The 16,325-nt window shown below is 46.7% G+C and overlaps 1 protein-coding gene across 1 annotated transcript; it reads left to right on the top strand.

The window, feature by feature from the left end:
* The first annotated feature begins 1,277 nt into the window (after nt 1-1,277).
* On the top strand, nt 1,278-10,853 carry LOC143178109 (uncharacterized). Its single transcript, XM_076376576.1, has 6 exons — nt 1,278-1,319; nt 1,393-1,480; nt 3,060-3,616; nt 8,797-8,915; nt 10,493-10,586; nt 10,682-10,853. Exons 3-6 carry the CDS (start codon nt 3,401-3,403, stop codon nt 10,847-10,849), a joined length of 597 nt encoding a protein of 198 aa, XP_076232691.1. The 5' UTR covers nt 1,278-1,319; nt 1,393-1,480; nt 3,060-3,400; the 3' UTR covers nt 10,850-10,853.
* Nucleotides 10,854-16,325: the final 5,472 nt, after the last annotated feature.

Here is a 16,325-nt window from a genome sequence, read left to right as displayed (position 1 = left end):
CGTCATCGAGTAATTGAAATAGGTAGGCGACGAAACAATTCGACGGGTTAGAGATGGAGCCCTGTTTTCGAGAGTGCACACGTACGCTTCACTGCGCGCCTTCCTTTAATTATCGAGGGTATGTAAATAGGTTCGTTAGGATTTTTCGTTTTCAAGTGCGAACGAGCACGGTGCCCGCTTCCCTCTGTTCCAATGAAATCGCAACACCCTTCTTCTTCTTCTTCTTCTTCTCCCTTAGATTGGCACGTTTGCTTACCAAACATTTCCTTCTCTTTCAGTCCTAACGAATCTGTATAAATTGTCATTTTGCGAAGCAATTGCAATTTGTTGCGAGTCGAAACGATCGCGTTCGTTGCGGTGAACCGATTGGCACACTGCCTGCGCGCATCGCAACAGGTAGATTCGCAATAACGGTTTAACGAAGAAAATAATTTCAAAGTTTTCGAGCCGCGTCATATCAAGCTGTGTATACACAGATATGCAGATATCTATAGTTTGTGCGATACACTGGATAAAAGACTTGTCGCACGACAGGGTAAAGGCCCCCCTCATTTCGAGACTTTTTGCCCCTATTGTAAATGCAGCAACTTCCGACTCCAATTGATAGACCGTTAGACGCGATTCCCTCTTTATTTTCTCTTGCGAAGCTAATTCGTGGTTCAGTAAAACTGAAACTTTCGAAAATGCTGTCGGCGAGTACGTCCTCGACAGTTTTATCGTTTGTCAAAGGCAAGATAATTAAAAGCTTGGATCGGCATGCGAGATTGTTCGTCAGTCGCATTTCCATGCAAACGACGCGACGCGACGTTGCGAGACACAAACGCGTCCCCTGTTCTCCGAAATCCAAAGATAGAAACTCGACGAAGCCAAGTATCAGAATGAGCTTTCTTCGTTTCTTGTCGAAATCGCTATAAATCGCTAGAAATCGAGCATCGCAACCGAGCTACCGATCAATTCTAACGAAATTTCTGCACGCAATTATTATGCACTTAGAATGAAGAAAGAAGCAGAAGAACGACAAAACGACAGAAGGGCAGAACGTCGGTACAGTGGAACGGAAGGAAGGCACGCGTGGTAGCTGCAGGAGAACGGAAGGGGAGGAAGGACAGAACAGCGAGAGGGTGGCAGGAAGAGAGAAGGTGAAGGAGAGCATGTTAGAGAGCGGGAGAGAGAGGGAGAAAACGAGAGAAGGGTGGTGGGTTCAGTGGTCGGTTGGTCGGTGCCGTCGGTGGTGAGGCTTCAGTCTGTCTTGCGCCGTCGAGAGGAAGGACGTCGTTCGACGTCGAGCGCGGCGTCGAGCGCGACGAGCCGACGAGCCCGTCCGTAATTCGCCTACCTAGTTCGCGTTCGCTCGTTCTCTCTACATATTATTAGTGTTACATTCGTTTTCAGCTGGACATGCACTTCTCTTCTCGTCCCTTCTCCTCTTCGTTCTCTTCAATTTTCATCGAGGAGAGTCAGCGCAGTCGAGAAACGCCGGGTTCGTAGCTTCGTTTTCGTTTCGTTTTCGCTTCGTTTTCGCTTCGTTTTCGCTTCGTTTCGCCTTCCTTCTCTTCTCTTCTACCTATCTATTCCCATCTCATTTTCTCCGAATAACTATATCGTCTCGTTATCCTTCTTCTCACATGCCTTTTTTCCATCCTATTTTTTTCCATTCTTGTCATGCCAAGAATCGATGAAAGTTCGAAGAATCTATAACGAACTGAGATGAATGAAACACTGATTATGGCCGCTCTTTCGATATTTCATCCTGCATATGTGCAAATGCAATAACAATCGATATCTATATAACAATTAACCGACTCGATTTCGAACGTAAACAATATCGAACATCGAGATGAACATTCGAGAGAGTATCCTAATCTGAACACGCGATACGCACGAACGTTTCGATTCCGCGTCTCTTAAACGATTCGAATTCTGAATGCTCGACACTTGTCTTAAATGAGAGTTTAGATCGTGGTTCTGGGGCAGACGCAATTGCGCGCGCACTTTTTTCTCTCTTCATTCTATGTAACAGACGAAAAAAGAAGAAAGAAATGTAACGAATCTACAAGATACGGTTTTACTACGCACTCAATCATGCATCTAGATGGATCGCGGGCGCGGCATGGTGCGCTCGTTTCGGTTAACCGTTTCTACGGCTTCTATAGTGACAGGAAACTGCTATTCACAGTGGCAGTTGTCGGCCACTCTGAAACGAAAAGCAACTCGAAAGAAGATGGCACATACGATTAAATGAGAGACATTTTGCCGATTCTTATATTCGAAAAAGAAAAGGCTGTTTTCTGCGAAGCAGACCAAGAATCGGTCCCTCGAAACATCTCTTTAAGAGCTCTTAACTCGCGGTCGTTTTGAAATTTTCATCGCCAAGTTTGATGACCAGTCGGCACTTTCCGAAGAAACTTTACCATCGTCGAGTTATCGAGTTCGAAAACGAATTTACGTTCGTGTCTGCTCGTTTGATATGTCTCGAAACTCGCGATCAGCGAATCGATGCATTGGCGCGAGAATCGCAGTGGTTTTCCGATAATTTTCAGAGCTGCATTCTGAGGGCCATCAATTCGATATTCGAGAAGACCAACGAATAATTAGGTGCAAATAGATGTATACTTATCTAGAAATTCGATAGGCGCGCCCAACGCGAACGACACAATTATGCAGATTTTTGGAGGTGGTAGAATGCAGCGGTTGCGTCGGTAGATCGAGCCGTGAAAATTTTCAACGATAGACCCAAGCGATGGCGATTGGAAATTGGATTCGGTGTGCCGAGCTTCACTATATAGCTTCGATAAAACCGCATCGTTCGATACAGGTTTACGATTTCTGATAATGCAGAAACGCGAGTTTCCGTTCGGTTTTCCGAGAGTTCGTCGAACCTGCGGTTTCCATCAGCAGCGTCCATCCCCTTGCCTGTCTTGTCTCTCTAACGTACAAAAATCGCTTGCTCGCATCTCGTTCATTTCTGTTGCGAGAGCGCGATACGAAACGCTTCGAGTAGCGATTCAATTGAACCTTTGCGTGATCGATATCCTTGGAAATTTATGCATATTTTTCAGGTCACTGTCAGCAGTCGGCGAGAACCTATCGAGAGGATATCTCGAAAAGTTGACTCGACCCAATGAGAACTACCAATGTTACGTGCGCTAGTCGTGTGCCAGCGTCGGCGTCGAGGTAGGCGCCAACGAAATTTCTGCCCCACAGTATTCTTCGAAGAAATAAAGTGCCAAAGAATCGTAGAAGATTAAGGGAGAGGTGGAAAATCAGGAAAAAGGAATAAATAGGCGGAGCGAGAGAAAACGGGGGAGAATGAGACACTTGCTCGACATTTCGTCGAAGAAAAGGAAGCGTTCGTAGTAAGAGTGAGGGGTAGATACGTGGATCCAGGTCGATCGGTGTGATGGTCTCGGGGTGGTGTCCGTGCGTGCCACTTGGCCGCCGGGAATCTCCGGTCCAGCAGCAGTCGGCCTCATCCTCGAGAAGTTTCGGAAACGACGGTGCACCCTTCACCGTCAGCTCTGTTACCGATCACGCAGAGATGGTCCAGATGTTCTACTACGAGAACCGTGGCAAATGCTGCAAGAAGCTCCTTCGGTACAACGGATATCCGAATAAGGTAAGCGCGCCCTGTCTTCCAGAAGCAATTACTACCTTTACTTCCATCCCCTAACGCATCGAGCAATTGCGAGAAGAGGGAACGGAGGGGTCGGTTGAAGGTGGCCTCGAGTCGTGCTCGCTCAACTTCTTTTAGGTCATATGTCCGCGGCAAACGTTGCACTCCGTTTGCTCCGTTGTTTCGTCTCGCGAGTCAAGACTAGCTATCGATTCGTTCGTCGGATTTACCTACTTCTTCCATCGCGCATCGAGTGAAAAACGAGCGGCAATTGGCGCGGCGGTGGCGGCAATCGTCGAATGGACGTTCTACGCTACTCGAGAGTTTCCGCGGCTCGGAAACGATATAATAGAAGAAAAGGATAGTCGTTCCAAGTTCACGGCGAGAGAGGTTCCAAGTTTTCGAAAGCCCCGGGGGAAATAAATCGATTCGCTATCTGAATAGCCATTATGCGGACGTGGCTTCGAGGCAAGCACGGAGGTTGGCGGACTGGTAGGTTGGGACGTTGGCTCGTCGGTAACGGCAGCCACACTCTATAGCTACAGAACTCGAAAGACGGGGGAGAGAGAGAGAGCGAAGGAAAAGGAGGTGAGGGTGAGACACCCGAACTGCTCGTAGAACTGGGCTAATGCTTCTGAGTTTCAAAACTCGTATCGGTCGGAATTTTCTTTCAATAACCGAGTTATTATTCGTCCTAACCATTTATTACGTTCCTCCCGTCCGTTGAATTTCCTTCTCTTTCACCCTCGCGCCCTCTAACTATATACGGCATCCTCGGAATTGCTCGCGAATTCAACTTTTCTTTAGTAAGGAGCTGTGCAGAGAGAAGCAAGGTGCAGCATTTGCCGCATTTGCCGCATTTCCTGTGACCGAAGGAAGAGTATCGGTTGGATTTTCACGAGGGGATACTCCGATCGTAAACTAAATCCTACGTCGACTTTCGTCGAAATATGCTTACCGCTCTACTTCTATCATTTTTTTCAACCATCTACTTTTTTCTCTTCCATTCCGTATTTCTTTTTATCGTACTTTCAAATCGATCGCATCTTGTCAACGCTTTTCTTCCACTTCTCGTTGCGGAAGTACAGCTTTATACAAAATTACGTTCATAACGTGGAAAACACGCGCGACGCGGCGAGGGCGAGGGTGAGGGCGAGGGCGAGGGCGAGGGCGAGGGGGCAGATAGCAAGGCTACCGGATAATCCTTTCCCGTGTCTGCAACCTGTAATCCACGCGGACGGTAGGTAGTCCTTCCTCGCAAACCTTTTAAATATGCATGAGTACGATTTCCGTCACTGATTTTGTTATCTGCATTTTAAAGGCTCTCAAGTAGAGATCTCTTTTGACTTTCCTCTTAGAATTGAACAACAGAACCGATCTTCTCCTTCGATTCGTGCAACTTCAATTCATGAAGCGTCTCTCTTCGTCGATTTATTGAAAGTTCGACTGAACGAGCGGCGTCGAGATCATTCTTGTACTCCAGCTGACCACGACTCTTTAAGAGAGACGAGCAACAGAGTCCGTTCGAGGAAGAAAGTTTTGACGAGAAGACACGAAGCGTAAGGGTAGTCGTAGACTCGAGTTTAGTATTACGATCGTTGCGGTCGCTCGATTCGACGAGACTGGTTTGTTCTCGAGCCAAGAATCGTTGGAAAGCTCCGATAACGGATGAATGCAAGGAAGAGCTGCACCATCGCCGCCCTACCGTGTCGGTTGGACGAAAAAACTGTTTCGGCCCCTAGAAGGGGGTGAAAACAAGGTTCCACAGATTCGAGGCGCATACCCGATGGCTCATTTCGAGAAATACGAATCGACTGGAAGTCGTGGAAAACGCGACGAAAATGTTGCGGAGGAGGCCGAATCTTGAGACTTCTAATTACACTTGCGTTTCCTAAGAGGTGGCTTTCTTCTCATCCGTCGCGCCGTACAGTTTTGCTCACGCATCATCGATCGTTATAACGCGCGGCAACGGGACAAAGCTCGCGCGAATAAAATCCGTCGTGACGAATAAATAAAACGCGAGAGCGAGTAGGAGGACTAGACGAAGCGACGCGACGCGCCGCGACGCGCCGCGACGCGGCGAGGGAAGTTACGGTTGGCGCGGGAGGAGGGCAGGTTCGAGTCGGTATCGAGAGCTAACGATAACGACAACGAGAGAAAGAGACAAGTGATAGGAGCGAGGGAAAGGAGGAGGAGGGGGAAAGGATTCCAAGGGGAGTTAGGAGCAGGAGTGGTAACTGGCATGAGAGAGACCTTTTGGCCAGGGGTTGGGATGAGCGAGAGAAATCGGAGGGGGAAGAAGAATACGAGGAGAAGAGAAACAGGTGATGTGTTGACGGTGGTGGAAGAGGGGTGGCCGAGAGGAAGGGATCAGGAAAGAGGGATGCGAAGAGGGAGAAGGAAGGAGGGGCTGGAGGGAGAGTAGGGAGAGCCGCGGAAAAGAGGGAAGAGGATGGATATTCCAGGCTGCACCCCGTAGCTGTCCCAGCGCATTGCCATGGCAACCGACCCTGAAACAGCCTGCGGCCGTCGCACCATCGGAGCTTTGCTTTCCGATGATAGTATGTAATAACGTATCCTCGCTTTCGTTGATGTAGGTCGCAGGACGTTACGTACAGAGCTGCCAACGGAAGGACAGATCTCTCGCGATATCCTAGACCTTAGACCCGTCAAAAGTCGTAATTACGCAACTTTTTGCAATCTACCTTCCTCCTTCTATGTCTACCCTTCTCCTGTACTCTCTTCCCTTACATTTTTTGTACATTTTGACATTTTTCGAGAACGACAGCCGCGTTTTACTTCTCATCGGTTAAAAGGTTAAAGGGTAGCGAAACGACAGCAAGAAGAAGGGAAAATACGATGTCGTGTGTTTGTCGATGCATCGTGGCAAGTGGCGTCGGCGTTTTTAATCGGCACCACTTCTTTCTAACGACCTTCCTTTGTTTAAGCCCCCACACCGCGCACTTCAGCCCGCGCTGATGTTCCGTCTCATACCTACCTCTTCTTGCATCACCATCTCCACAACCGCCCTTGTCTCTTGTTATCCTTCGCCCATTACCACTCTTTCGATATCGAATTCTCTTTTGATCTTGATCGTGGAACCTTTTCGCATTCTTCGACACAAGCGAGAAGAAAGTGATCTTAGGTTACTCCGTTCAACGAGCCTATTACATGCGCAAGATTAAGCTCGTCGTATCTAATTAGGTCTGTAGCGGTGGCAGGTGTAAAGTATTACTGACCGGGCTGTTGCATGATTCGGTGGGTAGCACGATTTCTGGGATTTCGTAGGAACCCGGATTTAATCTGGCTAGAGGTACTTACGAACCTACGTATGTATACCTACACACACCTAACTCTATATTTATACATAGAGGAGTACATATGCACATAGGTGTATTTATCGTCTGGAACGGCATTGCGTTACCAGGCTACCGCTTTCTCGAGCGACTAACCCAGAAAATACCCAGCGAGTGCTTTGTCCTCGGGAACTCGATCGCTGCGCCCTTCTCACCCCCGTCGAAAGAGAGGGAGAGAGACTTCTAACTGTTCTTCACTGTTCCAAACAAAATTTCGATCAATTCTATTCGCATTACGACTACGACACTTTTCAAGCCTTCTATAGACGCATCTTTCGTTCACATTGAAATGTAGCAAAATGTTCGGCCACCGTCATTTTCGTAACGCGATCTCGAAAGTTCGTCGCACGAAATTCGATACCAACTTCTCTTTCCTTCGTCGTCTTGCTTCCTTCCTTCCTTCCAACCCTCCTCCTTCTTCCCCTGCAGCTACCGTGCAGCCACCCTGCTGCCACCCTGCTGCCACCCTCCTGCTCCTACTCCACCTTCCGACGCTCCCTGGCGTTCGACGTTGCATCCGTTGCATTCGAGTGCACCCGTGACCCAGAAACCGTACCGAGCAAAAGTCCTAGGCTGCTTCTAGGGTTACCGGGGTCACGAGATCCTTCTCGCTTCTACCAGTGCAACCAACTTCCGAACGAAAGTATCTCTGTTCTTCTAACTAAATGCGAGTGCAACACACACGTGAAAGGAAAAGATATTTTCTCGTGTTTCTCGACCCGACTGCAAGTCAAATTTCAAAACAACTATTTCAGAATTTCGAAGTCGTATTACTTTGCTACAGCACAACGGAAACAGTTCCACATGTTTGCAGAAACTTTCGAGAAAACTTGAGACGGATAAAACTGAGGAGATGATCGGTTCGCGTTACGATTCCGTCGAATTCGGCACGAAATCGAGTCGAAACGGGAGCAACTGGATTCTAGGAATCGAGGCTACGGGACCGATTTCGCATGTCGGACCGTCGGATTAAGTGGCAGCTGACCAGCAGCTGACCAGCAGTTACCGAGACTTAATGCGAAGATACGAGAATCTCGAGGGATCACCACTACCATTCAGCTTAATCCTCTGAGGTTTTTTGCGATCAGCCATCTTCCGAAGCGATCTTTAACATTTCAAGGACGAAAAGCATAGAGGATGGTCGAGGTAGCTGACAGTGAACCGTGATACCTGCTGAATAAGGAGAAGAAAGTGGAAAGCTGAAGAAATGTAATGGGGTGGGATGTAGGCGGTGAAGACGGAAACGAGAATGAAACGAGAATGAAACGATCACCGCGGCAATGGACCGAAACAGCGGATTATTGGATTAACCATTGTATCTGGCGTGCGTAATGTGGTCATGATGTACAGTCACGGGAAGACGCGTCAGCTACCGTTCATCCACGGATTTCCCTTCAACCTGGATTCATGTTTCGCATCGTCCCGCATATTCGACTAAGCAAGAGCTTGCGAAAGGAATGGACGACGGATCCATCGAGTCGCAGCTGCCGATCGTTCGAAAGCTCGTTAAGCATCGCGAAATTGTAAAATGCTGAACCTTTGCGTGGATTTGTCCGCGGATGTATAGCTCGGTTTAGGCATGAGATGAGCGAGAGGAGGTTTTCACAATTAGGAAGAAGAGCAAGGTTGAAAGAGAGGGCAAAGAAAAGCTATATTCTCCAGGAAGTTCTCTTTACCTTTGCGCGCGCGTGCTCTCGAAAAAATCTGCTTTCTCATTTTCTTCTCCTTCGCTTCTCCTTCGCTTCTCCTCGCTTACCAACGCGTCATACGCGCGTTTTGCAAAAATGAATAGCAGTCGAAGCATCGAATGTTCGCTGTCTGTCTCAGGTTCTTTTGTTTCCGGAAGAGGGCTGGGCCAGAAGCGCGAGCAGTTCCTATTGGACATTGACGCCGTTCTGGTGGAGTCGAAGTCGATGCAAGGTCGTCGAAGTTGCTGGGACCAGGAGGTAAGTTGTTGCTCGATTCGTTTTATTTCGCAATACGATACGTAGAGGTACGTATATCCATACAGTCTAGTCGGTTTTGCGTAAGAGTAGGCTGTTGGATTCGCAATCGATGGAAGCAGCGAGACACAGACGAGCAGACAGCTGTTTCTAAATATTCCTGTAGCAATGACGCAGTTTCGTGCCCGGGGCAAGGCGGTTGGAAGTTTCGTGTCGTCCTGTTTGCAAGCTTCGTCCGTACTCGCACGCGACGCCGGTCAAAGTCTCTTTGAGGAAAGCCTTCGGTGTTTGTAACGGGTCTCCTCCCTTCCTCTGGAGAATCCCATCCACGCCGCGTATCGAACAGGATGGTTATAAAGTCGAATTTACCGTAAAAATCGTCGCGGAGACACATGCGGGCAATCGATGCTCGTACGTAGAACGTGGTTAACGCGAGAGACGAGACGAGTCGAGCATCGGAAGGGTGCTCCGGTTGGAAGTTCCCTTTGTGAAGCGAATCGAGGACTGGAGGAAAAGTCAAAGCACCAGCCATAGTGGATTTTAAACCGAGTGTTGGATCCGCCGCACTTCAATGGAGGGCGTTTAAACTTTTAATGATCGTCGCCGGCTGAAGCGCTCGCCGGAATAAGCCCCTCGAGTTTCCCAGGAAGGACCAACCCTCTCTCTCCCTACCGTTCCGTCTGTCTCTCGTATTCTCGCTCATCTTCCACCCTTTCGCTTCCGAAAGCGTTCCATGCTTCGCGCTTCCTCCTCCTCCTCCACAATTTCCCCTTTTCGACCTCTTCCTTTCCTTCCTCTTTTCCACCTTTCTTCTTTTATTAAGTAGATTTTCTTGGCTCGTTTCACGCGAACGATTACGTCTAAGTAGTAAAGCGTTCGTTATTTTCTTTTTTCCCCTCTTTCATTGCCCTTTCATTAGGTATTATTTTAGCATTATTGCAGTGATCGTCGTTACTCGTATGAAAGAAAAAATGTAGGCGTAGAGGAAACAGGAGCCGTGATTGAACCGTGTCACGTATCAGTGACGATAATCGTATTACGGATTAACTACACGAGAAAACGCTTAACCAAGACCGTCGAAACACGTACACGGCTTTTCGCGAACGATCTGTTGGCCGTCGTATTGGCTGTCGTATTGGCTGTCGTATTGGCTGTCGTATTGGCTGTCGCGTCGCGTCACGAGTTACACGTATAGTAGCCATTACTATATGCAAGTTGTAGCCGACAATTGGAACATTTTCACCCGTGAACATTGACTCGTTCCGTTACGCGCGTTCATTCCCTTCATTTATCCAGCGAAACATATATACTCGTATGCGCGCGTCCAACTATCGTCATTTCCGGCTAGTAATTAGTTGCGACGAACAAATATTCCTATACGATATACTGTCATCTGCCGTTAAACGCCTTAATTGAATGTTATCCGATGTATAAATGAAGAAAAATGACAAACATCGTTGCTAAACTTGTGCGATTTGCAGCGGTCCAATTTACGTTCCTCATTTAGATTTATCGCTTCTGCGTGCGATTTCTTCGCGTATCCCGTAATTCATTCGTTATTTAAGTATCATTTATTCCAGGTACAGCACTCAGGCAAAAATGGTGGATACGGGAACGGGGACTCTTTACATTGTCGGCTCCTTCAAAAGAATGACAACCGATCCCGACTTTAAGGTATCATCGAACGTTATACCTACTAGCCGCGCCTTTCAAACGAATGAAAGATATTTGTAAATTGTTGAATAACGCTTATCGACTTCTGTTCACAGTTGTACCTGACATCGAACGTGTCGTCGAGTGACTTCAACATGGGTTACAGTATGACGGGAACGTTGGAGCGCGGATGCAAAAAGACTAACTCTTTCCAAATGACTCACTTCGCGGTGATTCGTCGACGGGACTACGAAAAGGCCTACGAGGATCAAAATCCTACCTAGTGTCCGTCCACACCCACGCTGTCCGAGTGTGGGGATTGCGAACATTATACGTAGAAGCGAAAAAGGGGTGCTGTTGAAATGCAAGATTTCGAACCGGTTCCTTCTCGATCGGTCGCGATCGCTGTATCTCTCGAACGCTTCTCTGTAACGCGCCAGTCGTCGTCGGTGATAACGGAGAAACGACGAGAACGCCAACGTTGATAGCACCCCATACTACAGAATGAGAAACGCAAGAAAAGGAGCAAGCAAAGCAAACGCACGAACAAAAAAGCAAAAGTCAAACGTCCAAAGATAGTGTGCAATTTAGGTTGAACTAAGTAGGTTTTAACTAGCGACGAACGATACCTAAAATCGAGTATACAAAGTAAGGGTGTGATTGAGAAAAGCAAACCAGTTTCCAAAGTATTAGCGAGTAAGGTTGTAAATTTTGCACCGATGAATATGCAAAATGGTATGCGTTTCCTATGCGTCCTCGTTTCGCGGTAACCGCTTCTTCTGGTCCACCATTCGCACGGAAGCTCCTCAGGTTCGCGTAACTGGCAGGGCAGAGTGTCCAGATACGCTTACGCGATGCCCTTCAAGCTTTCGACGCTTCCGCTTTCGCAAAGCTGCTTCCTCTGTCGCGTCGCCGAGGAAGAAGGCTCGCGAAAAAGCTCGCCGCGGTTAGTCGCTCGCTCAAACTCCACCCTCTCTCCCCATCTGCCCCCTCACCTACCTCCTTCGTCAAAGGGATGATCGTGAATCGAATCAGAGTTAACGCGATACTTATTTTTGTTAACGAGTAGAGACTCGATCGCATCGCGATGCATCCCTTTTATCCAATCAAATCTCCCTCCATCTCGTAATCGCGAAATAGACAATTTTTCTACCTTCGGCTTTGCTCAAAGGCGAGTATTTCAATTCGAGTACCGACGAAATAGATTAGGAATACGATCGAACGATCGTGAATTAACGTTTAATGATCGACGATACACATGCGTCAAGATTTGAATATATATTGCAGCGTTTTACCATGTGTCGTATGTCGCAGTGTCAACTTACAACGCCTTCCTCTATTTCTCCATAGTCTCTTCTCTATTCCATCCATCCATTAATCTGCCCGTCTTGCACATCTTGTTTATTCTCCTGTTTGTCGGAGAAAGCTTTCCGCCGTTGTTAGTCGCGATGCTGCTACAATCGACGCGACGCGAGCAGTCTCGCGTTAGCAAAGGAAAAGCCGATCGAATCCGATCCGGCCTCTATGTGCCACTTAGTCGAGTGCTATTACGTGTTACAGGGTTTCATGGTTTTTCGCGACTCGATAGGAACGAGGCAAGCGTATCTCTCAAGCTGTTTTTCCTTTACTAACTTTACTTCATCCGTTTCCGCAGCGCTTCTAAGTAGAAAGAAAAAGCAGATACATTTCTACTTTCGCGAACGAAATTTCTGTTCGTTCCCTCGACTCGCGAATTCCAAATTGCGATTAGAAGATTATCGCTACGAATACTATGTACAAATATTGCTGTAAATGCCGGTAGATGCGAAATTTTGCAAAAGGTAGGTCGATGTGGTGTATCGTTAGTTTAGCGTAGGGATGCAGCGCTTCGTTTGGCAGAATCTAGGCGGTAGATGTAGAACACGAATCGGTAGTAAATTCGATTCGATCGTAGATTTCTTTCGTCTCGCAGATGTTGCATGCTTGAATGCTAGTCCTCTATATGTTCGCTTTTGGTCAAGTAGAGATGGTAGTTTAGATCGGTAGGTAGCCTTTTAAGTGAACGTATGTCCGATATCACGGTCCCTCCTACTACTTAGCCGTAGCTTCGACCCACGGATGATCTTCGTCAGTATTACAACGGGTCTCTAGTCTATCGTCTTAACCTTCGCTTCGACTTCCCGTTTCGTCCGTAATCGTCCACGTACGGTTGCTTTATCCGCGAAGACCACGAGTAAACAAATCTTCGATATCTCTCTTATCTGTTTGTTATCGCAGATCGGAGCCTGATTCGGATCAGCGGTAGGCGACGATTAGGAACGGAAATGAGGAAGCGGCTCTAAGTCTATTCTGAAAACTGTAGAAAGATTCTAAGCGTAGCGGTATCGTAGTGTTCGTAGAAAATTCGATGTTCTCGTTATTGTTATCGTTATGATTATTATCATCGTCGTCGTTGTCGTCGTTTTCTCGGCTTTGGAATAGATAGGCGTGCGTCGGCCGGTGCAACGCGAATAGACCTCGTCGTTTGCCGCGAGACATCTAGTCGCGACTTTGTCGTCCCTACTAACGACCTTACACGGTAAATTTTATTTTTTCTAGCCGACGAAGACGACCGATTCGTGAGCTCGCGCAATTGCCGAGCACCATGATCGACGCACGCAACGATAGGACACGGTCGATGTCTCTATCTTTCGGACATTCAAATAACCAAGGTTGATCACGTAGTTTTCCCTTTGTTAACAAACAGATGTGTAGATAGCTGGCACGTAGGTAGCGTTCGAGATAAGAAAATTCATCTTTTACGATTTCGCTTGTTTCAACAACGACACACGTAGGATGTAGGTAATCTCGAACGATAGGATTGCTCGCTAAACGATAGAAATAATAGAGAAATATTGAAAGTCGAAGCGCATAGGTAAAGTAGATGGTAGGTGGTAGGATAGAAGCGCAAGCATAGAAGCGCAAGCATAGAAGCGCAAGCATAGAAGCGCTTGTCTCGAGCTGTCCAAGCGTTCGGTTTCTCCGATAGTGCAATAGAATTGTCTCGAGTTGCAACGCTAGTACCGTCGAAAGCCCCCTGCCTCCGTAGTAGGTAGATTGCTTTTTGCTCAGTCCGATTTCGAACAAACGTATTCATTCCCTTTAAAGTTGCCCGATGCAATATCTACGATTATGACATTCGAATCTCGTTGTAATGTATGTATATGTGTAGCTACAAGAAGCATGTTACAGTAGTGTCGGTAGGAGAACGTACAACGCATCTTTACGATTATATTCCCAGATGGATCATGAACTAGAATTGTATCGGTCTTAACAATACGAACGAAATAGTCGTATTCAAAGCTATGGCTGTGATCCTAATTAATCGTCAAACGGTTCATAAAAATATATACCTATATACACGTATGTATATGTATGTATTATATACATATGTACATGTACGCATATTATATTATGTATATAGATGAACGACGATATGCATACATACAATAAGTAGGTTACGACGCATGTAACGACAAGCGACAAGCGACAAGCGACAAGCGACAAGCGACAAGCGATATTTTGCCAAACTGAGACGTTACGTTTTTCAGAAATGAACTTTTCATTCTCGTCGAAAATATTCACAGGCTGGTGACCGCTTCAAGTTCAAACAATGCGGTTCACGTTCTACTATTGTTCGGTTAGGTCACAGCTTCCCGAAGAGGTTTATGGTCGTTTCGCCGAAACTTTGCGATCGTTTACGATCGCGTGAAATCAAACAGTGTAGGGCTTGCCCAAAGCTTCTGCGAGAATCAAAGATCGCTTTAGATCCAGCCGCGCTCAATGTCAGGGATGTATGTAAATGAGAGGATGTTGCAAAAGAAACAAGTTGCTCGCTAAGCGAAACAACTCGTTGCTCAGATGACCTGTATTTTCTATAAGCTCCGTTAGCGTTTATTCGATTATAAATTCGATTTCTCGAATCGAAATCGACCGACCGACCGATCGAACGAACCCCTCCCCTCTCACCTATTTTCTTTTACGTCACACTTTCCCCTAATTCTTCATCTCTGTTCCTTATCTCTTTCTAATCCAACTGATCCACCCATTCCTGACGCTCTTTCGCTATTCTCCTATTTTTCGAACAACGTCGACGGCGAAACGATCTCGCGCATCGTTCGATCGCGAACCGCCCTCCTCGCCGAGAACGAATAAAATCGGAGTTGCGTCGGGAGCAAGCGGAACAAGTCGAGTATGAATACTGGTGCGGTCAACGCATCAATGTATTTTCACTACAGTCCTGTCTACAGTCAATTCATTTTGTATCTATATCTAATCTATGTATTATCTATCGTCATAATTTATGCCGAAATAAATGTTACATTTACGCACAGCGCAACGGCCTACGAGTCGATACGACCACTCGAGCCTTGTCCACAAACCTCTCGTCTTCTTCCTGTAGAACGATTACACGGAAGATTTGAAAGATACTCAATTACATTATCTACCGATTATCAAGAATCTATACGGTCGACCGCTATCTACCACTCGATCCACCGGAAATCCTCTTCGACGACTACGATTTAATTATCAAACGTTCAAGCCTATCAAGGTCTATCTAATTAACGTGCAAATATCGATGAAATTTCACCGGATATATGGCAATGGACGTGCACACAGACGAATGCCTACAACGCCTTCAAAATTTCACCACTTTGTATGCAATGAACATGCCCCTGCCTCTATTCTGCTTTGAAATAACTTCGTTTCAATACTGGTTGATTTAATTGTCTCGACGTAATATCATAAGCCGCGCAGTGAATTTGGCTAGAATCGAAAGAACTCGAACGCGACAGTCTTTTAAACTTCTCTAGCTCCGCATTTCGAGCGAAGGAACCAGGAAGGGTTGCATTCACTTTTAATGCGGCAACAGTGCTCTGCAACTTTTTCCCGAACGTTTCGACCTATTAAATTGCGTTTCTATGACAAGTGGATACGGAAGAAGCACTGGTACGATAGGCGCTAATAATCCATGAACACAAAACGTTACGTATTTCGATAAGTCGTTTCATTGCTCAGGGCAAACAGTCTCTCGTCGATATAGCTCGTGATCGAGGCACGAGCCACAGAGCAAAATGAGAAGCAAGGCGTGGCGCAAAAGTAGCCTCGTCAAAATTGCAAATAGGCACAAGGAATGCATCATCGATCGTTTCGTCAACTAGGGCGGCAACAATTTTCTTTCGCTATCTTTCCTCCTCTTCGAGAGAAGAATTATTTGATGATAAGACCACTGCTACAGGACGTTGGTATTGTCTTACGAATTGCACGAAAATTGAAGCGCGGGCGGATTATGCATCGACGACGCCACGCCACGCTACGCTACTCCCACACGCGTGATATTAATTATTCCAAACGATTCTTTTGATTTGTAATGGTAATTAGATGGTAAGATGCGAAGAAACGGAGCAGTATTTGAACAAGGTAACGGAGATATAATATCTTTGAATAGTATTGAAAGTACGCGTCGTCGCTAGTGTATCGTTATCGTGAATTAGATACGTACGTGTCCGTTTCTGGGATTAACGTCTGTTTCGCTTTTCTGCGATTCCATTGGAAAATATCCACCACGGTGACACCAGTGTCAACTCATACGAGCAACAGACAACTACTCTCGTGACCAGGTATCTTATCGCGCAGAAATCTTTTTTCCAAATAAAGATCACACCGTGTTCTCACACTTGTATTTACGTCGGGGTTACCTACATACGTTCTCAACGCCTTTCAATTCATTCATTTCATTCT

The sequence above is a fragment of the Calliopsis andreniformis genome, chromosome 4 (genome assembly GCF_051401765.1).
Source record: "Calliopsis andreniformis isolate RMS-2024a chromosome 4, iyCalAndr_principal, whole genome shotgun sequence".
NCBI classification, from domain to species: domain Eukaryota; kingdom Metazoa; phylum Arthropoda; class Insecta; order Hymenoptera; family Andrenidae; genus Calliopsis; species Calliopsis andreniformis.
This window is presented reverse-complemented; position numbering and strand designations above follow the sequence as displayed.